The sequence below is a fragment of the Ranitomeya imitator genome, chromosome 1, assembly GCF_032444005.1.
Source record: "Ranitomeya imitator isolate aRanImi1 chromosome 1, aRanImi1.pri, whole genome shotgun sequence".
In the NCBI taxonomy this organism is placed as follows: Eukaryota; Metazoa; Chordata; class Amphibia; order Anura; family Dendrobatidae; genus Ranitomeya; species Ranitomeya imitator.
In genome coordinates, this window is record NC_091282.1 from 1,071,347,889 (window position 1) to 1,071,371,475 (window position 23,587).

General features: G+C 42.6%; 1 protein-coding gene across 1 annotated transcript in view; it reads right to left on the bottom strand.

The window, feature by feature from the left end:
• Positions 1-23,587, bottom strand: part of LOC138656877 (probable ATP-dependent RNA helicase DDX60) — a 375,810-nt gene that overhangs the window by 8,827 nt on the left and 343,396 nt on the right. Inside the window, exons 36-39 of the mRNA XM_069744200.1 lie at positions 20,796-20,943; positions 15,956-16,098; positions 15,394-15,545; positions 6,237-6,299 (exon numbers count right to left, since the gene is read on the bottom strand). Of these exons, the coding sequence (XP_069600301.1) occupies positions 6,237-6,299; positions 15,394-15,545; positions 15,956-16,098; positions 20,796-20,943 (506 nt within the window). The remainder of the gene's footprint in view (positions 1-6,236; positions 6,300-15,393; positions 15,546-15,955; positions 16,099-20,795; positions 20,944-23,587) is intronic.

Here is a 23,587-nt window from a genome sequence, read left to right on the forward strand (position 1 = left end):
CGTGTGACTGTGCTAAATTTTGTTGCTGTAGCTGCGACGCTTCCAACACTTTTCCTTTCACTTTTTCCCCATTATGTAGATAGGGGCAAAATTGTTTGGTGAATTGGAACGCGCGGGGTTAAAATTTCACCTCACAACGAAGCCTATGACGCTCTCAGGGTCCCGACGTGTGACTGTGCAAAATTTTGTTGCTGTAGCTGCGACACTTCCAACACTTTTCCTTTCACTTTTTTCCCCATTATGTAGATAGGGGCAAAATTGTTTGGTGAATTGGAACGCGCGGGGTTAAAATTTCGCCTGACAATATAGCCTATGACGCTCTCGGGGTCCAGACGTGTGACTGTGCAAAATTTTGTGGCTGTAGCTGCGACGGTGCAGATGCCAATCCCGGACATACACACACACACACACACATTCAGCTTTATATAGTAGATATATATATATATATATATATATATATATATATATACAGTATATATGTGTGTGTATATATACATATATATATATATATATATATATATATATATATATATATATATCTCCCATCCTAGTATATACGGTATGTTCCTTATACTGAGCTCCGTTCTGGAACATACATCCCCAATCCTGGTATGTATATCCCCCATTCTGGTATATGTCCTGTTCTGACGCTGTTCTTAAATGGAAAAAATAAACAATAAACTCCGCTACCATGGCGCGTGGCGTCCTCTTCTGAAGCCAGCAGCGGACTTCGGCGTGCAAGTGACAGGAGCGCATAACACTGTCATGTGCACCCAGTCACATGCATGCCGACATCAGCTGCTGGCCTCTGATTGGCTGGTAGCGTATATTGCCGCGCACGGACTTCTCGAGTCTATGTGCTGTAATACACTTCAGCTGAATGTGTGTCTTTGGACGCACATCCACAGTTGAAGTTTGTGCGGGCGTCGTCAGGCTCCTTACCCAAATGGACCTCTACGACCACAGTTGTTACACCCCTGACTTTATATGCTTGAAGCACCTAGTCTGTAGTGATTAGAACTTAGTTTTTCATATCAATTAAAACCCAGAAACCTTTAGATTAAAAAAGCTGTTAGCATAATTTTTCATGTGAAAGTAAAGGCATGGCCATAATGACACTGTTATGCAGATGAAATACATACCTTTAGTGAAGAAATCCGCTTTACGTCCATAGGGGCGGGACTGTGGGTAGAGTCTTCAGCTTCTGCCTTGAACCCTCTGGTGTCTGAAAATTTGCAAGGGTAGCATTTGCACAGATTTATCTTCTGGCGGTCTTCAGTAAAATGCTGCAAGTGGCCTTGTATTAGATTCAGATCTCTGCTCAATTATATCTCTAAGGACATCATTGAGCTGAGATCTCGCTCAGCTACCGGCACTATTTTATTGAAGGCTGCCAGCAGATCAAACTGCGCAAGCACCGTCCGCAGTGAAGCCTGCGCAAACTTTTAAACAGGAGGCAGGTCAATCTCAATGTAGTGACCTGTCATACAGACACTGGAGACAGGAGGAGGGGCCGGCGCAGGAACTGAAGACCCTAACCATAGTCTTGCCTCTATGCACCTAAAGGTTATTACACCAAAACTTCAAATGCTGATTAAAGAACAATGAGGATGCAGATTCCTTCACTAAAGGCATCTATTTCATCTGTATAGCAGCGCTTTTAAGGTCAGGGGTCACAATTGCAAGTGCAATGCGAGTCTCTCGCCTCAATACCCAGTACTGCCACAGGCACTCGGGACCAGAGTGTACGGCTGCAGTACCGGGTATTGAGGCGAGAGTCTCGTGCTGCCCTCACAAGTGTGACCCTAACAGACAAAATCAAGTTGACAGGTTCTCTTTACTTACCCATGATAAGTTTTTGGTGACGTTTTAACACTGCTATTTTCGCTGTGCAAAAAACACAGCGTTTAATGATTCCAGTAATATGAATGGGTGCATCTTTGAAAATTCTTCTGCAGAAACGCACTAAAAACACATGTAATCCACACTTGACTGTATCAATAAAGTTTTGTCAAAGCCGAATACTTGGAAGTGTTTAAAAACAAAAGAACATTATTTAACCCCTTAACAAATGCTGATACACATTAAATCGGCGGCCGCTGAGGGGCCTTATTCCCTCCCTATTCGGGAATAAGTGTATTGCGCCTCCCAGAGTCTGAAAATCTCCAGAGGTAGCCGAGACCCTAGAGGGCACGAACAGAGCCATTTTTCCAGTCCTCAATTACGTGATCACCGTTATTCAATGAATAACGGCAGTCACGTAAATTAAAAAAAAGTGTGTTGGCTATAAAAATCATTTCACTCACTTCTGACATGATGTAACATGTCAGACGAGAGAGAAATGATGTTCCTAAGCTGCCTTCAGTACCATTGCCAACCCCCAGGCCCTCCTGCTCCATCCCCCAGCCTCCTGCCTCCACTTCATGAAAACAAAAATAGTTGAAGCATGAGCAGTGCACTCGCAGAGATCTGCCAGCCTGCACCCAACAACAGCAGGGAAGTTTCCTATTGGACCCAGACTTTTGATCACTTCATGCAAATTCGAGTAGTGAGCAATTGCGCTCAACAAAATCCATGAGGGTAGTTTCGAAAAGGGGTCACTTGTGGGAGGCTTCTGTTGTTCAGGCACCATAGGTGCCCTGCAAATGAGACATGGAGGCCACAATCTATTTCAGCCAATTTCTGTCCCAAAACTAAAATGGTGCTTTTTCTGTTCCAAACCCTGCCAAAGAGAACATTTTGACTATATGTGGAGTATCGCTGTGACATTTTGTTCAAACTTTTTTTTTTGTGATATTTTCACAAATAAATGCAAGTCATATTAAATAAATGTTGCCACGCTAATGAAATACGATAAGTCACAAAAAAAAACAATCTCGGAATCAGTGGGATCCGTTGAACTGTTCCAGAGTTATGACCTCTAAGTGACAATAGTCAGATTTAAAAAATTTAGCCAGGTCATTAAGGTGAAAATTAGCTTGGTCACTAAGGGGTTAAAACATAAAATGCCAAAAAGAGACTAAGACCACAGCATCAAAAACAGTATAAAAACGTAACTGTAATGTAACCTAATTTAGCTAATAGGTGCAGAAATACTGCAGATTATCAGCAACATCAAAAACACACCAAATTCTTAGAGTGGGAAATGGCCAAAATATTTGGACTGCAACATTCGTTTGATGTCTAAGAACAGACTAACAAGCTTTATGTCATGATTTATTGTCTCTGTAACGCCTCCTTTACACGTTCTTGTTTCGAGTATGTGTGGTATCCATTTTTCACGGATACCTCACATACCCATTATAACCTATGGTGTTATGTAAATGTCCATTTTTTTTTTGCAGCATGGATGACAAGGGCCAATGCAATTCTATGGGTCTGATAAAAAAAAATAACAGAGCACACGGATGGCATCCGTGTGCTGTACATGTTCAACATTTCTTAATCTATACTGGAAAAATACCGATGATACACTGATGGTAAAAAAGGAAACACTGATGACACGGTACCATTTTTTTCACGTATGTCTTTAAGCACGGATGTGTGAAGAAGGCCAAAGGCCTGGTTAGACGGCTGTATTTCACATTTCTTGTACAGACAGCAATACCCGGATCGACCACTGGACTCCTGACCCAAACTAACAGCCTCACAAACTTGTAAAATTCCTTGAGGCTGGTAATTTATGTCATGAGACTCATAGTTGGTCAGGGCACTGCCAACTCTGTGAAACCATATGCGAGTGGCTAGTAAAGAGAGAGTATCATTGTCAAATTTAATGGGACTTCTTTTTTTTACATAGAGTTAAGTGTTGATGCAAACTTGTATGAAGGTGCACATGAGTATACAGTTTTATACGGCATTCGTTCAATTCCTAAGGTGCCTACTTTCAGGAAATGAAATTATATTTTATAATGTAGGTTTTATTTCTTTATATGAAAATTGTAGTGGCATAAAAAGGTTTAATGCCAAAATCTGGAGGGGATCCCATAGAAAATTATTCTAAAAGCATTGTTTGTATTTATTTTTTTAATTCTCCTAATTTTTGCTTTAAAATGGATGCAAAATACTGATTTCAATGCCGTCACTAGCACTAACACATCCAAGGGCATTATTACAATGTGCGAGCACTGAAGATGGGTGTTACCACTGTGGGGGGCACTTAAAAGCAAATTATTACTGACTGCAGAGAAGATCTCTTGTATATGGGCACTGATGGCGGACTATTATCACACAGTGGCACTATTTTTGTGGATGTTGTGGTAATCATTTGTGACAACATATGATAACATAACAGTATATCTGAAGTACAGCATTTTGAGGTATCATGCCATACTGCGGGCACACTAATAAAGGCAAATAGTGCAAAAGGCAATAGAATTGGGGTAACATTTTAATGCTGGTTTGTGTAGATAGAAGAAGGTTAGGTGGGTAGTGGAAAAGTAAGGTGCCAACGTCATCCTGCCTCTGCATACAAGTTCTTAATCGAAGAAGTCTTTGTTACAGTATGGGCCAGATGGAAAAAAGTTAGCTACAATTGAAGTAGATGCAGCGCACCAGAGATCTGGTCGTTGCAGTAACGTCGCTCTGCCACTAAGGGGAGAGATGGTACGTCTGATGGCACTAAAGGAGTTCTACTGACCAGGTATCACCAGCACACATTACACTTCACACTCCGGCCACTAGGGGGAGAAAAAGGCTTTATTTATTGGGCCCCTCCTCACACTGGTAAAACTAGGGGTTGGATAGGAAGTTAGTCAGAAGCTGACTGGGTTGGATTCAGGCAACATCCCGTGGCAGGGGGTGTTGCAGGGAGAAGATTCAGGGGGGTCCCTGTCAGGCGTGGGAACCTGGCAGGTACCTAGCGAACAGAACAGAACGTTACGGAACCGCGCCTGCACTACCTTGCGGCGGTATCCTAAGAAAGAGACACGAAGCGAAGGATATTGTGTAACAGTGAGAAACGAGATCAAGCACAAAGGAGAGCCAGTAGGAGTCGTGCCCCGAGAACGGCAACATCCTACTGAGGCGCGTAGCCGGTGGCCGGAATACCGAGGAAGTAACTGACTCTATGCCTTACTTCAAACTCCGCAGGACAGTTAATTATAGGTTGGCTGTCTACCTTACATCACCTACGCAGACATAGGGGGCAACGCGTGGAGAGGGGCATCTCTAGGGTCCCGGGAGAGCTCCGAGCCTACCTGTCAAACGGGTGCATCCTAGCCATAACATACCTGGGGGACGAGAAACTAGAAACATCTGGAATGAATTAGAAAGAACTAGAAAGAATGAGAACAGAAGTTGTGAGGACTATTCCGAATGCTCAGCAGGGTAGCACTACAACACACAGGCGCTATTGGTAGGCAACGATTTCCACCTGTAAAGGGAACTCTGGAGGTGCCATCGGACCGGCCGGTCTCAGACAGCCCTGTTAACTGTGCTCTGGATTGAGGATCCTGAAGTCTTCAGTAAAGAGGTAAAGAGACTGCAACCCTGTGTCCTCGTTATTGTCTGCACCGCACACCATCACCATCCACCTTACTGGGAAACCCTGAGGATATACTTCACCTGTGGGAAGTTACACCATCTAGCTGCCATCACATCACCCCAGTGGACCCCAAGCAGCGTCGGTCACCCTGACTGAACACCACAGGTGGCGTCACGAAACCTTGACAGACTCACATCACCTATCTTTGGACGCCCCTTCGCAGGGTCATGGACCAGGTCCAGCCACCGTGACATCCCCAGAACTAAGCCAGCAGAGGACCGGTACCGAGTAACCCGCGGCCCTGCGTCTGGGGGCGCTCCATAGACATACATTTTAATAGGATGTTAAAACGTGATGTGAATCTAGGCAGTCACTATGTGGTGGTAATATTCACCATGACCACGGTTTCTGGAAATAATCCGTCTATTGTGTTATTTTGTCAGTGTGTCTGCTTTTGCCATAAGTATTTTTCACGTACAGACCCATAGACTTGTATGGGAACTCTTCATAATTGATATCGATAAAACAAAATAGACATGTCTCTGTGATTTTTGCACAGACACACAGTCCCTAAAATAAAACGGACATGTGAAGAGATTCATACTACAATGGGTACGTGTTCTATATGTGAAAATTACGGCTAGAACATATTGATGTTACACGGACATCTGAATAAAGTTTTATAGTAGCTTTATATAAGAAAGGTGGATTATTTAATAAATAAAAGAACTGGTTAGGAATAATGTCTTACCTTATAGATGCAATGGTAAGGTAGAAGTCCCTTAGTTTATAATAGGCATCCCCTGAATTAAACCTGTGAAAGATGTACAAGAAAAGATTCCTATTTAGTGAATGAAAATGGCAAAATATGCATATTGTGGGGTTTAGCCACAAATAAAAGTTGATTTTAATAGATAGATCTTGGAATAATAATAACTTCCACAATTTGATATGTTTAAAAATAATGTTCCTGTGCTGAGATCTTATTCAGGTGCCCATGCTGTGTACTGTCTAATGGCTGTGTCTGACTGTGCAGGAACACTTCCCCCCTTTTCCCCCTCCCAACACTCACTTCTGCCGGCGAGTGCTGATCAGTACTTAAAGGGAACCTGTCACCTGAATTTGGCGGGACTGGTTTTGGGCCATATGGGCGGAGTTTTCGGGTGTTTGATTCACCCTTTCCTTACCCGCTGGCTGCATGCTGGCTGCAATATTGGATTGAAGTTCATTCTCTGTCCTCCATAGTACACGCCTGCACAAGGCAAGATTGCTTTGCGCAGGCGTTTACTATGGAGGACAGAGAATGAACTTCAATCCAATATTGCAGCCAGCATGCAGCCAGCGGGTAAGGAAAGGGTGAATCAAACACCCGAAAACTCCGCCCATATGACCCAAAACCAGTCCCGCCAAATTCAGGTGACAGAGTCCCTTTAATTGCTCAGTTTTTTTTTATTTTGTGCGCCCTGTATCAGCTGAGCACTGATAAGTGACACAAATCACTGATCAACATCCAGTTTTTCAGGACTTTTTTTGTCCCTATCAATCCCCCCCCCCTTTGCACCGCCTCCGTGCCTGCATCCTGAGTTTATCAGTGACGCAAATGACTGATCCGAACTTGTGCTTCCTGTTTTCAACTTTCTTTCCCCAATTTTTCTACCCCACCCCATTTTGCACCCCTCTGTGTGTGCGTCCTGCAGTCGCCATTATCAGGCGTAACCCAATGAATAGTATCCGCACACGCTTTAAGCAATAACTTTTTTTCCCTATTTTTTTTTACCCCTTTTTTGCACCACATCCATGTGTGCGTCCTACAGCTGTCAACTGCTGGTCGGTGACGAACATCACTGACCCGGTCTCCAGTTGTTTTTCTTTGTAGAAAAAAGAATTGAGTACAAAAATTTAGATTGTTGTTAGGATTAGATTAAGGACAGTAAAAATATACTGTAATAATCGTCGTCTACTGCAGTATTTTCTTACTGAATTGACTTAGAGTCAGATAGTAAAGAGTAAAAATATACCATAGTAATCGTCTACTATGGTATTTTTTACTTGATTGAGTCAGGTTTAGTGTCAGAGAGTAAAGAGTAAAAAAAATATTAATTTAGATTTCACAGTGACTTATTATGACTCATGCAGGGACTATTGACCTCCTGTTTCTACATATAGCTTAGAAGACTTCAGATAGTCAATTTTTAATCAGGTGATGTCTTAATGAAAAACAAAAGAATTAGCTGGTTGGAAGGGCAAAATGAGCAATTGTAAGTGCACAGTACTGTATATAATATGATGACTGCAATATATTACGAGAATAAAAACTTTTTTTTTTTTTTATCAATTAGTGTTTATTGAAGATTTCCAAAACAATACAGTGCAGTCAAACAGTAATAACAGTAACAGAGGTCAATTAAAAATGACCAGAAATAAGTAAGGAGAAAAACCAAACCAATCAGAAAGGAAGAAGTAGGGGAGAGAGGCGGGGGGAGGGGGAGAGAGGCGGGGGGAGGGATAGGTACAGTAGGGGGAATAGGGGAGGGGGGGGAGGAAAGGAGTATAGGCATTCACAAGACATTATCTAGCAATTCAGTTATAGACAAGGGGTCCTGGCAAACTATGGCAGAATAAGAATATTACAAACACAAAAACAGACATGTCAATTATGCTTACTTATTCCCACTCAAGTAAACGATCAAACAAGGTGGTGCGGGTCAATAGAGGAATGACCACTATGTAACCAAGGGTGCCAAATATTTTGTCCTTTGGTTTTGGCAGTCATGGAGTGAGCCAAAACGAGTTCATATTGGCAGTGGACATTAAGTTTATTAATTAATTCACTAATATTGGGAGGATTAGTGTCTTTCCATCTTGAGGCGACTAATAACCTGGCAGCTATTAGAATATGTGATAGTGTACCTCGAAGTATGTGTGGAATGTCCTCCAGGCCGATGTGAAGAATGGCCTGCCTAGGTGACAAAGTCAGCTGGATCCCCAAGACCTGTGCAATTAAAAGGTCCATATCTCTCCACCAGGGCTGAAGAATTGGACACGACCACCAGGTGTGTTCCAGAGTTCCCCTGTGACCGCACCCCCTCCAGCATTTGTCCGACCCGGCAGGGTCATAGTGAGCCACCTGAACCGGATATTGATACCATCTAAGGTGTACTTTTTTCAATTGTTCGAGATGATTGACGCAGGCAGATACCCGTAATACTTCATAGGATAGGAATACTTGGATAGGAAGTCCAGTTCCTGTTCCCACTTGATCATATATGGCAGTTTAACATCTTCTGCTGGGTCATTTAAGGCTTTATATAATATTGAAATTCCCTTCGGGCCAGAGTCAGGTAGCAAGAAATAACCATTAACCCTGTTATTTAAACGGGAGTTGAAGAAAGGCAAGTTTGGGGAATTATGAAGTAGATGACGTATCTGCAAATATTGATAGAAATATCTCCGGACATTCGGGAAGTTGGAGGCCAAGCGGTCAAAGGGGACAAGGCCAGCGGCATCCAATATCTGCCGTAATGTTACAATTCCAGCATCAACCCAAGGCTGGAAATTAATAAATGGGATGTGTGTCTCAAGGGCTTTTAAGGATAGGGAGTCATGAGATAATTTATTCAAGGAAGGGACCAGTGTCCTCCAATAGTGGAGCGCGATTTTCATGGTTGGTAAGGGAGGGGAATAATCAGTGATTGCAATAGTTTCAGCCTCAAGAATTGTGCGGGTAGATCTAGTTTTGGCATAGTAGTTTTCTATTTGGAGCCATCTATGGTCTTTGTCCGCCTGCCACCAGTCTCTAAGTCCAGTTAGTATGGCCGCTCTATGGTACAGCATGAGGTTCGGCATTCCCAGCCCTCCCCGTTTGTACGGATAGTACATCAAGGTCCTAGAGATTCTAGATTTTTTGTGTGACCAAATATAATCGTATGTCATAGTTTGTAATTTCAAAATCAAACGTTTGGGGATTTTTAATGGGATACACCTAAGGAGATACAATATTTTAGGCAAGATCATCATTTTGAAAACATTAATCCTGGCAATCCAGGATGTCATAACTTTGTGAAAATGGTCAAGTTGTGCCCTAACCTGTGTGATCAATTTAGAGAAATTCTTCTCGACAATCTGTTCAGAGCCTGTCAATATAACTCCCAAGTACGGGATACCCTCTGTCACCCATTTAAATGGAAACTCAGCCTCCATTTTCGACTTGGCCGCGCACGGAACTGCCACCGGAAACAACAAGGACTTTGTGGGATTCAACCTGTAGTATGACACATTACTGAATTCCCTGAGTTCCAAGGTAATAGTTGTCAAGGATGTCTCCAAGTTGACACAGGATAGAATAACATCATCAGCATACAAGCCAATTCTGTGCTCCATCTGTCCAACCCTGATGCCGGTGATATTAATAGAGGTTCTTATGCGTTCAGCGAGCGGCTCCATGCACAGTGCGAAAATAATAGGAGAGAGTGGGCAACCCTGACGAGTGCCATTCGTGATCTGAAGCGGACCAGATAAATAACCGGACGTCAAGACCCTGGCACAAGGAGTCGAGTACATAGCACAGATTGCTGAGAATATTGGGCCTGACAGTCCAAACCTTTCCAATACTGCCCGAAGATACCCCCAGTGCACCCTGTCAAAAGCCTTCTCAGCATCAAGCGACAGGAATGCACTGGGTAGGCCAGACAGCTCAGCTATTTTAATCAGATTCAGCATGCGCCGTACCCCATCTTTCATCTCACGTCCGGCCACAAAACCCACTTGGTCCGGTGAAATTATAGTTGGGATAATAAGCTTTAGTCTGGACGCTATAATTTTAGTGAATATTTTGACATCCGAATTGAGCAGAGCAATGGATCTAAAGTCACCAGGGTGTGTGAGGGGTTTCCCAGGCTTGGGTATGGTAGATATGGTAGCTTCCAAACCAGGAGCCGTCACAGTACCCGAGTCTCTCCACACTGAGAATAATCTCTGCAAATATGGAGTCAGCAACAGATAAAAGGATTTATAATAGTCATTCGTCAACCCGTCTGGACCTGGGGCCTTATGAGATTTAGTTTGTTTAATCGTCGAGTTAATTTCTACATCTGTGAAGGGAGAATTAAGGTAGTTTAGCTGCTCAGATGTAATACGGGGTAATTTTATAGAGTCTAGATATTTATAAATAGATTGGTGATCCGGCTGGGGAGTAGAAGGGTCATCTTTTAAATTATACAAGCCGGTATAATATTCTGCAAAAGCTTGGACTATGTCCTGAGGGTTCCTGAGGACCTTCCCATTTTTATCTAAGATATGGTCCACTCTTGATTTAGCTTCCCTCTTACGTACTCTGCGCGCCAGGAGTGCACCTGCCCTATCACCTGCAGCATATAGATTAGTCTTGAATTTCTTCATGTTATGTGCATATCTGGCCAAGAGATTTTCTCTCAATTTAAACCTAATCTGATAGATCTCCTCAGAGATAGAAGGCGTGGGAGCAGACTTGTTGATATTGTCTAAATATTGCAGGTGGGAAAGTTAAGTCTCTCTGCCACTCTCCCTCTTCCTTTTCAGGTAGGAAGCTCGTTGGAGAAGCACACCTCTAATCACTACTTTATGCACCAACCATAAGGACTCATCAGAAACCTCTCCATTATCATTTATCTGAAAGTAGTGTTCCAACTCCGAAGAGATCCTATCTAACACCTCCCCATTCAACAGCAATGCGTCGTTTAATCGCCACCTAAAGGCTGGGTTAGCTTGGTGTGCTAAAGTAAGAGTTAGAGTGATGGGAGCGTGATCAGACCACGTTATTAAGCCTATAGTTGCGGATCTAAATCTGGACAAGGTTGCACTGTCTGTTAGAAAATAATCAATACGGGAGTATGTGGAATGCCTGGAAGAGTAAAAGGTATAATCCCTCTAAGATGCACGCGAATATCTCCAATAATCATGCAGGTGAAATTCGCCTGTGAGGAGAGTCAAGTCCCCTCTAGGTCGTCTGCTACCAGAAGAGCAATCAAGGTCCACATGCATGGGAAGATTAAAGTCACCACATATTATATTGCTGCCCTTCACATTCTCAGAGACCTCATGAAGGGTTGTTCTCAGGAATTTATGTTGTCCCTCATTGGGAGCATAAAGATTTGTCAACGTGTGTAACTCACCATTCAATAAGCACGTGATAGTTAAGCACCTACCCGTGGGGTCATTATTTTGCGCTATCAATTTAAAAGCGATTGTATTTTTCACCATGATGCACACACCAGCCTTTTTGGTTGGGCCATTAGCAAATAGAATGTGTGGGAAGAGGGGATGACGAAGCCTAAAATTATCCTCGACCAACAAATGGGTCTCCTGAAGCAGATAATATCTGCCCTCGACCGCTTCACCTCCCTCCACATCATAGATCTCTTCTCAGGGGAGTTTAAACCCCTGACATTCAAAGAAAGAATTTGTAAAGTCATGGTACCATTATACTAAAGTCTATACGGCTGGTATTACCCAGTGACCCCACTGGCGATGTACCAAACTAATATACAAATAACTGCCAGTTCCATAATAGCAATCAAAAATCAATATAGACAGAGTATGCCCGGGGATTTGGAGAGAAAAAACCTGGAGGGAAGAAAGGGGAAGGGCAAGTATGTAGTAAAAAGAACCAGAAAATAAAAAGAAGTAAAAAAAAAAAGGCAAAAAAACCCAAAACAAATTATAGGTCAATATACGAGGAATCCTCGTAGGAACGTCCGGAACAGTCCAGACAGTCCGCAGAACAGAATCTGCGTGGAGGGGTGGAAGTGAGAGGTTCACAATTCAAAGGCCCACTGAGGGGTGCAGTAGGAGAGCTCAGCAATCCAGACACTGTCCGTGTGGCACTGTCAAACCGTAGACCAGTCTGAGGCTATTTTCTTTCCTGTATCCGCAGGTCTGGGAGCAAAGGGTATTTTCCAGGCCGTAAGCCTCTCCTCTGCCTGTTTAGGCGAGGGGCAGGCGACCGTGTGTCCTTCATAAGTGATAATCAAACGCACAGGATTAAACCCCCATCGGTAACGTATGTTGATGTCCCTCAATGCTTTACAGACATGGGCGTATTCTCTCCTTTTGGCCAGGGTAGCAGCTGACAAATCCGGGAAGACCTGGAGATCCCGGAATTCAGGGGGAAGGTCAGGGGGGCTCCTTATCTGCCGCAGGAATGTCTCTTTAGTAGTGTACAAATGAATCCGTGCAAGGATGTCTCTAGGAAGAGATGGGTCTAGATGCTTGGGCTTGGGTGTTCGATGTACCCTGTCCGCCAGTAGATCTCTCGAGGAAAGTGAGGGCAGGGCAGCCTGCATAAAATTCTGGAGGAAAGCAGCTAAATCTTTATCTGCAACATTCTCAGGGATTCCTCTCACACGACTATTGTTCCTCCTGGATATGTCCTCTAAGTCGTGCAATTTATTAAATGCCCCTGCTAACTTGCCTTTTATAACTTGGTTTTCATCCACCAGAGCGTTAATTACAGAGACATATTCGGACATTTTGTTTTCCAAATGATCCGTGCGGGCCCCTAAGGAGTTAATGTCTCCTCTTATCTCCTTCAACATGTCCTGCATATCCTCTTTTAATGAGGCACGTATAGATGTGAGGAATTCTTGCATATCCCCCCTGGTCATAGGTGCAGAGCTGCTATATTGTGCTCCCGCTGAGGTCTCACCTCTTTCTGAATCCTGGGAGCCGCGGGAGGAGTGTGATGATCTGGAGGGAGAAGCCCGCGCCATTTTCCCTGCGGCATATGCGGTTTGAGACCGCGGAAAGAAGTCTGGCAGGCGAGGAGGAGAGGCCTTCTTATTAGATCTGCCTCGGGTCATCATGTGCCCAGTCGTGCTGCGGTTCTAGCGGTAAGCGCCTCAGCGGTCAGGAGAGTCAGTGAAAGCCGGTATGAGCCGCGTTATGTCTGGTGATGCCAAAGCTCGTCATATCATTTTTGGTCCAGCATGACAAGATTAGGTGTGGGACAAGCCCAGGACAGTGTACTTGAGGGTGCAACTCAGTGATGAAGTTGTAGAAGCAGAGAAAACACATACAGGAAGCACACTGTCTCTGATATATGTCTCATTTTTCTCCTGGGTGCTGCTGCAGGAAAAGGGATGGGATTCCAAAGAAATAGTTTATCTTCTCTTATGGAGGAGAGTGACAGTGGTAGACAATCAGCTTCTGTTGACTAGAAGGGATATTGTCAGCCTCCCTTAACTCTCACACTGGAGTCGTGTTTGCTCAGCAGAGGAGGATCTGTCCTGGCCCCCCCACTATGAGAACAGGGCTATTGCAAGCCTGTGCAGGCTGTAATCACCTCTCTGCTCAGGGGAAATCTCCTAATAGATCTGACTGTGGGCAGAGAAGGATTAAGGAAACCTCTGGAAGATGATAAAAGTGCTGGTGTTTCTGCTGTTAGATGTGTGGGAAGCGAGAGGTGCAGAGAGCAAATCACAGGCCCTCCCCCACAGGAGAAGCACTAGCCTGTTACACTCACCAGGCCTCGAGGCTCAGGCTCCAGAGATCGAGAATAAAAACTTTGATGGAAGGAGGAGTGCTTATTCAAAGAGGACCTGACATCTGATGCATGTTGCCCAATTCCAATGCACAGTGGCTTCTCCCCATCCACTGCTCTGGATAACAGGTCTTTGCCTATATGTGCACGTAGGCAGACAACGGTTGAACTAGGGCAGCTGGCGAGGAGAAGCCACCGAGTAACCCCTGTCCGATTAGTATGACACGTGGCTTGGTCCCTGGCGACTATTACGTATGTTTTTCTCTGAAACACTGCAGTATTCAGAGTCAAACATGCCTGGCAGCCAGAACAGTCCGTGCCTGATACATACTGCCCACGGATTGGACAACATGTATCAGGTGTCAGGATCCGAAGACTGCCGAGTGCAGTCAATACTGCCTGCAGTTAATGAGCGGCCCCGGAAGGAGAGACAGCGGGACGGGAGGACGCATCGCTGGATGGGTAAGTATAATTATAATGTTTATTATCAATTTTAAGCTTTTTTTAGAGAACACTTGGCTCACTGCCTGAGACAGCGGGACACAGACCCTGATCTGGGACGGTTGGAACTAGGCTAGATGTCTTGTACCAATATTAAAGTTGTTTTCTGTATAGTCTTTTTATTTTTCCCGAACACTTGAACGCTTATTTAGATGTTTTGGACAAATTCATGAAATGCGACTTTCAGGACAAAAACAATTAAGCAAATTGCAAAAGATAAATAAGGCTCTAAGTGTTTAAAATTTTCTTTGTAATCTCCTGAGACAACGCTCTCTTTAGCTTGCCTTGGTCCATGTTCAGTGCAGTACACACCATGATACTATACAGCACTGTGACTACTTTTCTCCCTATAAAGAGGCAGACTGACTGATTATAAGTTTGTAGACATCGGTGATACTTAATGCAGAGGACATGTCTTAGTATAACATGTCTCTATGGTCAAATTATTTTCAACCTTTTCTAAGGATACCATCATTTTTGTACAGGCCATTTTCATTAGTTTTTTTTTTTTTTTTTTTTACATTTTATTGTGGATCCTCTATTCAAAAGCAATGTCTGATTTTCAATGGTTGATATTTAGTAAACTGAAAATTACTTTTATCGGTTTCAAGTTATTTCAGTGACCATTGTTGTGTCTTTAGCTGAAGGGTATTAACAGTTTTTTATCCATGTGTATAACAACGTTAATTGAGCCCAGGAGACCTGACTTCACTAGAACGACGCCAGCCCCGGAGGTGAGAATACGCTGTTTTGATTTTACATGGGGTAATATAGCAATTGAGAAGGGGTCGTCCGAATAGTGGACAACCTCATTAATTATTTTAGTAATAACTAGATAAACAATAGGAATGCATAACTATATTCTGTAAGTAAAGAAGAGTATAAAACATACCCATTATCGTCCACAATGGCTTTCAGGCAACCATGTTTGAAGAAATCCAAGGCATAGGAGTTAAGGTACCTTTTTCGTCCAGAAGTACAATTACTCACAAATGGTAAGAGTGGAATATGCTTCTCAGGAATGTAAGCGGTTTGCATCATGAGCTGTTGGAACATCATAGGTACCATTTCAAAGTTAAAGGAAAGAAACTTTTTCTCTAGCTTGATGCTATATATATTGGAAGTGGTATTATATTTCCCCTGCCTCACCCCCACCATCTAAACAAATGCAGTTGATTGCATTAATCATGTGCCTGGAAAAGGCCTGAGCCTGTTCATTTTTGTAATGTTTAAAATTGTAGCAATATGTCAGTTGATGGACTTTCCCTCTGATTGCTGTAATAAGATTTAAGACTATATGCCAAAACGCATAATATGGCACTCTCACCCCCTTTGGTAAGACTGGATCCCTCATTACTCTGCTTCTCTTCATGATAAAATTGAGTTGAGTGTACCTGCAACAGTGTACCTTTTATGTTCATTCATTTCATATTTTTATTGAACTTTTTACTTACACTGCTCAAGTTTTCCATGTTCAACAAGTCCTCATTGGTATTTCCTGAAAGACATGCGAAGGGGGAGATCCCATTTCTTCCCTCACGGGATGGCATCAGGTGATCGACCAATCCTGAATCCTTACACTCTGCACCTGAAAAGTCTGATTGCAGACAGTGCATTAGAGAGAACATGCTTAGAGAAATAAAAAATAGAAACAAACTTGAAATATAATTAAGATATAATGACATCATGGAAAAATTATTTATCTTATTCATTGGCAACTGGCTGCAGCAGGAGCCTCCCCATCTCCCTGAACAAGTCTCATCTGCCTAGCATCCATTAAATGAGAAGGTTACTGGTAAAGAAACCCATGTTCTCTGCAGGACAGCTTTTATGACTGATTTGCTAGCTTTTGTCGTAATTTAACCCCTTCTTAAAGCTGAGTATTTCTCAAGCCTTCAGAATTCATTATAAATCAAGTCGGTGATGTATGAGCTCCAGTGGCTGTTGAACTCCTATGTCACTGAGTTGATAAATGATGAGCTGAAAGGACTGGTATGCAAATTGTCTCTTCAGAGAGGTAGAGGACTTGAACGCTAGTGCCACCTATTGGAAGTAGCAATCCTACAAGTCATTATCAACCCTTTAATGAGCCTTGGCACATGCCTTAGATAAAAGCCAAATCAGAATCTCAATTTGTAGACACAGTGTTTCGGGGTATTGCCCCTCGTCAGTACAAAGTATGAGACCTGATTTCCCTGGGTGAGAGGCTGAGACTGGGAATTAAAGGGTAAGGTTTCTCCTTATGGAGAGTAACAGGTCTGGCATGCCAGTATAAGGAGACTTAAACGCCTGGGATAGACTTTTGACACCTGCTTCTGTGATCAAGCAGGCAGGGAAATGTGTAACCTCAGAAAGCAGCAGCTGCAATCTCCTGCTGTGTCGTATCTGTATACTCAATTATCAAAAGTGACATTTTTTTTAAAGGGAACCTGTCACCCCGTTTTTTGAGATTGAGCTATAAATACTGTTAAATAGGGCCTGCGCTGTGTGTTCCTATAGTGTATGTAGTGTACCCCGATTCCCCATGTATGCTGAGAAATAACTTACCAAAGTCGCCGTTTTCGCCTGTCAATCAGGCTGGTCAGGTCGGGAGGGCGTGGTGACATCGGTGGTTCTTCCTCAGCTTTACGTTGGTGGCGTAGTGGCGTAGTGGTGAACAAGCAGCGCGCGATCTGCGCTGTAATCCCTTGCATCGGTGGGGGCGGCCATCTTCCTGGGGCCGCGCGTGCGCAGATCGAGTGCTCTGCTGCACGGGGCTTCAGGAAAATGGCCGCGGGATGCCGCGCGTGCGCATTAGAGATCGCGGCGGCCATTTTCCCAAAGCCGAGATGCAAACTCGGCTTTGGGAAAATGGCCGCCGCGATCTCTAATGCGCACGCGCGGCATCCCGCGGCCATTTTCCTGAAGCCCCGTGCAGCAGAGCACTCGATCTGCGCACGCGCGGCCCCAGGAAGATGGCCGCCCCCACCGACGAAAGGGATGACAGCGCAGATCGCGCGCTGTGTCTTCACCACTACGCCACTACGCCACCAACGTAAAGCTGAGGAAGAACCAGCGATGTCACCACGCCCTCCCGACCTGACCAGCCTGATTGACAGGCGAAAACGGCGACTTTGGTAAGTTATTTCTCAGCATACATAGGGAATCGGGGTACACTACATACACTATAGGAACACACAGCGCAGGCCCTATTTAACAGTATTTATAGCTCAATCTCAAAAAACGGGGTGACAGGTTCCCTTTAAACCTAAAGCGGTTAAGGGTATTTGCACATAACCCCTTTTAGACAAGTTGCTCAAAGCATAAGTTGCTGCAGGAAAATGCTGGCAGTGTTTTTCCTGAGGCGTATTTTTCCATGCCTCTTGCATTGATCTTTTAGCTGTTTTCCTACTCATCATCAAGATAATTAATTAGCTAATTAATTAGCTCATTTTTTGCAGGATGAGTTGTAATTTTTAATGACAACATTTATTTTACCATTTAATGCTCTAAAAAATGAAAAAAAATCAAAATGAGGTTGAATAATAATTATTTGTTTGGTGACACTTTGCTGTAAAAAAAATTAATAGGTAACTATGAAGGAAACCTTGATTTTAGTATTTTTTTCCTATTTCAGTTTTCACACTTTGAGATAAATATCTTAATATTCTATTAGTTTGGACAATTGGGCACACAGCTATACCAAAGATGTTTGTTTATTTTAGATTTCTCAATTTAGCTATGGGAAAAAGTGATGTTTAAAGGGACACTGTCACCTGAATTTGGAGGGAACAATCTTCAGCCATAGGGGTGGGGTTTTCGGGTGTTTGATTCACCCTTTCCTTACCCGCTGGCTGCATGCTGGCTGCAATATTGGATTGAAATTCATTCTCTGTCCTCTGTAGTACATGCCTGCTCAAGGTAAGATTGCCTTGTGCAGGCATGTACTATGGAGGACTGAGAATGAACTTCAATCCAATATTGCAGCCAGCATGCAGCCAGCGGGTAAGGAAAGGGTGAATCAAACACACAAAAACCCCGCCTCCATGGCTGAAGATTGTTCCCTCCAAATTCAGGTGACAGTGTCCCTATAAACTATTATATTTAGTTTTTTTGTACAGTTTAATATTTTTATGTTTTAATGGACTTGAGCTTGTGATCACTTGAATCCTATGCAATGAGTGCAATACTGTTGTTTTACAGCTATTTGTGTTTCATACGTGTGCAAACATGGGACTCACTTGGGACTACTGTCAGCTGTCATGACAATGCAGCAAGTCGGAGGTTAAAGGGAACCTGTCACCCCCATAGCCCATAAGATCCTACTAACAGATTGCCTTTAAAGGGGCATTAAAAGATTAAAAAGAAAGTTTGCTCTGATCCCAACAGTTTAAAGGGAATCTGTCACTCCCAAAATCGAAGGTGAGCTAAGCCCACCGGCATCAGGGGCTTATCTACAGCATTCTGTAATGCTGTAGATAAGCCCCCGATGTATCCTGGAAGATGAGAAAAAGAGGTTAGATTATACTCACCCAGGGGCGGTCCCGCTGCTGGTCCGGTCCGATGGGCATTGCGGTCCGGTCCAGGGCCTCCCATCTTCTTACGATGATATCCTCTTCTTGTCTTCACGCTGCGGCTCCTGCGCAGGCGTACTGATTTGCCCTGAGGGCAAAGCAAAGTACTGTACTGCACTGCGCAGGCGCCGGGAAAGGTCAGAGAGGCCCGGCGCCTGCGTACTGCAGTACTTTGCTCGGACCCGGACTGCAGCGGGACCGCCCCTGGGTGAGTATAATCTAACCTCTTTTTCTCATCTTTCAGGATACATCGGGGGCTTATCTACAGCATTACAGAATGCTGTAGATAAGCCCCTGATGCCAGTAGGCTTAACTCACCTTCGATTTTGGGGGTGACAGGTTCCCTTTAAACTGTTGGGATCAGAGCTAACTTTCTTTCTAATCTTTTAATACCCCTTTAAAGGCAATCTGTCAGTAGGATCTTATGGGCATGCATGTCATAGAAAGCTGAATAAAATGATATCTTGATATCTGCGATCCAATGTTTTATTCCAGAGAAATCCAAGTTTTGCTTAATATATAAATGAGCTGTTAAGATCTACAGGCAAGACATAGATCTCCCCAGGAATCTTCCTCCAGAGATTATATTAAATGAATGGAGGCGTTACCAGTGTGAGACATGTAATGACTGAGAATCTGCTCAACTGATCTACAACTCTCACACTGGTAATGCACGGCAGTCTAAGAAAATAAAGTTGAGCTCTTATTGGTTTGGTTGCTATAGGCAACACGATCAGTTGACAATAGGTAATGGTTACAGCTCACCCCTTCCTGCATAGTCTCCCTCCGCACGTGACAGAGAATGGTTAAAAAACCTCTCCCATGGAAATCAATAGGTTATTTTTTGATTGAACCTTTTTTATATAAATATGTTTTTGCTGCTCAGACAAGATAGCTTCCCCACAATCCCGTAAAAGTAACAGAATAAAAAAATATACAAAAAAAATCTGAAGAAAAATATATGCTTTACTCTAGGATTTGAAAAGTTAAAAAAAAAATAAGGTGACACTATCAGTTTTGTTTGGTTTCATACAGTATATGGATGTGTAAATTGCTAGAACTTGACTAGTTTAATAAGGGAAACACAGTATGCCCCCTTCATGACTGCATTTGTGCTATTTTTCTTTAGGTTTGGTGTTTTTCATCTGCTTTTTATTTGTTCCCTGTTCTTTTAAATTTAAGTCTTTATTTAAGCTTACATGTGTTTTGGGTTTTTTTCATGTTTTTTTTTTTTTCATGTTCACCTTTGTGGAATGGGTTTGGGTATTTCAGATGTTTTTGGCTGCTTCCACAATTGTGACTTTTTTAAAAAAAATCCCCAAATACTTGTGCAAATATACTCTGGTCCAGCATGAAGTGATTTCACATACTTCTGAATATTTTGCAACATTTTAGCAGAACATGCAACTTTTTGCTCTTAAAAAGTTGCAAAAAAGGTTTAAGACAAAAACAAAGAGCATTTTTTATTTTGCAGAGAATTCTAGAAAAATGTGAGCCATGTTAAAAAAAAATTGGTGTAAAAGATATCAATGAATGCCACAAGAAAAGAAAGACTTTTTTGGCATTTTTCTCCATAGAAATGCTAAAATACTTGTTAATAAAATAAAAAACACTAATTAAAAGTCATCACCATTTTATACATGCATTTAAAAAAAACAATAATAATAACAACAACAACAACAAAACAACAAATTGTGAAGGAGGCCAAAAGCATTCTACAAATATGCTAGAAAATACTTACTGATTTTTGAAAGTGGTAGCTGGTGCTCCTTCTCCATATCTGCCAGTTTAGAACCTGCAAGAATGCATTGTCCAAATAGGGTTGCAACTTTCCAGTTGTATTCCTCCACAACAGAAGCAAACACTTCTGGAAGACAATCAAGGAAAACCTGTTCCAAAATAAAGTGTATGAGTTATTTATTTATTTTTTAATCTCATTTATTAAAATCTCCAGAACATGCATACTTGTTTATATGGTGGTAATGAGGTGGCATTATTCTACTGCGTCATCTATTGAAGCCATAGGTTGGATGTCCAGATGTTATATACCGTACCACTGATATATTTAAATTGTTTCCACCTTCCGACTACAGAAACATCTCACATGCTTGTTTTAGCTGAAAGAGTTTTCATTATCAAAATATTGATCCAGTGTAACGAGTTTTAAAAATATATTGGTATGAGATTTATGAAACCAATCATAGAATCATAGAGTGTTAGAGTTGGAAGGGACCTCCAAGGTCATCGTGTCCAACCCCTGCTCAGTGCAGGACTTACTAAATCAACTCAGACAATCAATCATAACACAGCATTTATTTCATATATTGCTATGGAAAAAATAAAAGCGTACTTGTTTGGTTGCTATGGGCAGCAAATACTATTTTTCATTTACATTTCAGTTTTCATGAATCTTCCTTATTGTTTTTAATCCTTCTCACAATATAGGAAAACACAATAATTATGCTATAGAAAAACTAAAGCTATATCCAACAAGGCCATTTTCATAAAAATTGCAGTATGTCTAAGGCCGGGTTCACATTAGCGTTTCTGTGCGCAGCGTATGATCCGCATACATCCACATGCGTCATGCGTACATTGTTGTGAATTCTGCTCTTGGGTTCCCTCCGGTGGTTGAAGGTGGGAATGCAGTTGTCTCTGAGTCACAGTCCTGGCCAGGTGTATCTGATAATTACAATTCGGACTGGGATATTTAGGTGTGCAGGATCCTTTAGCCCTTGCCAGTTGTCAATGTTCCTTGTGAAGTGATGGATCACTTTCTGGCTTCTCCTGCTCGCTGCCAATTTCAGCAAAGATAAGTGTTTGGCTCTTTTTGTATTTGTGGCACTCTGCTGTGTGCTTTTTTCAGTTTTTATTCCTGCTCTGATTATAGGATTCACTGGAGTTGCAGATTTACGCTCCTACATCTATTAGTTAGATGTAGGAAGTTTTTGTAATTTCTGCTGTGGAGGTTTTTGAAGGGTTTTTTACTGACGGCACAGAACTCTGTCCTATACTGTCCTATCTAGCTAGTGTGGCCTCCTGTGCTAAATCCTGTTTTCTGCCTGTGTATGTTTTTTCCTCTCCGACTCACCGCCAATATTTGTGGGGGGCTGTCTATCCTTTGGGGATTTTCTCTGAGGCAAGAGAGTATTCCTATTTCTATCTTTAGGGGTAATTAGTCCTCCGGCTGTGACGAGGTGTCTAGGTGTGTTAGGTACACTCCACGGCTACTTCTAGTTGCGGTGTTAAGTTCAGGATTGCGGTCAGTACAGTGGCCAGTGGCCACCTTCTCCAGTGAAAGTTCTCATGCAGCTCCAAGGTCACCGGATCATAACAGTACATATCTTTAACATAGTATACGCAGGGACATGCGTGGTTTCGCGGTGTGCTGCGATGCCCGGCGAACGCAACATGTTGCATTTTTGAGGCATCAAATATTGCACAATCTTCCGCATGCGGGTGATTGTGGGTGAGTGCGTAAAAAAAACGCATTACTGTCTATGGGAACGCATTGGTATGCAAGGACATGCATACACATGCGTTTGATGCGCATGCGTCCTTCGGACTGCGCATGTCCAGGAACCGATTGAGACATGCCCGTTAAGACATGCCCTCCTGGAAATATGTGCATAAACAACGCAAACGCAAGCAAAATGTATGCATACGCAGCGGGGTTTTTTTTCATCATGCATAAGCATAACCATGCATTTGCATGTGTTTTGGCATGCATTGTGTATGCAGATGATACACTGTGCACAGAAACGCTAATGTGAACCTAGCCTAAGATTCCTTTAACAGTTCTCTAATTTCAAGTATAAAAATAAAATATATTTAATACAATATATTTTTTAAATATATGCTCCCATAAGTGATCCCATTTTGAAAACTATGTGACACTTTTCCAGAGTCTTTGTTCTACCGGTAACGTTTGACACCCCTCCACATCTCTTGTGGCAGATGACGGACCCGAGTGGGGGATGGTTTTGTGTGGGATAAGTTAGATGTTTTATTGGTAACATTTTTGGGGGTATAAAACATTTTTTGATCACTTTCAATATAAGGTGGTGTCACATTCTTGTAATCTACGCTGATCACTTACGTCGGGGTTAATAATAATAATAATAATTTTATTTATATAGCGCCAACATATTCCGCAGCGCTTTACAAATTATAGAGGGGACTTGTACAGGCAATAGACATTATAGCATAACAGAAATCACAGTTCAAAACAGATACCAAGAGGAATGAGGGCCCTGCTAGCAAGCTTACAATCTATGAGGAAAAGGGAAGACACGAGAGGTGGCTGGTAACAATTGCTTTAGTTATTCGGACTGGCCATAGTGTAAGGCTCAGGTGTTCATGTAAAGCTCCATGAACCAGTTAACTGCCTAAGTATGTAGCAGTACAGAAACAGAGGCTATTAACTGCATAAAGTGTATGAGAACATGATGCGAGGAACCTGATTATGTTTTTATTTTTTTGAATGGGCCACACAGGGATAATTAGGTTAAATTATTTTAAGGCAGTAGGTTT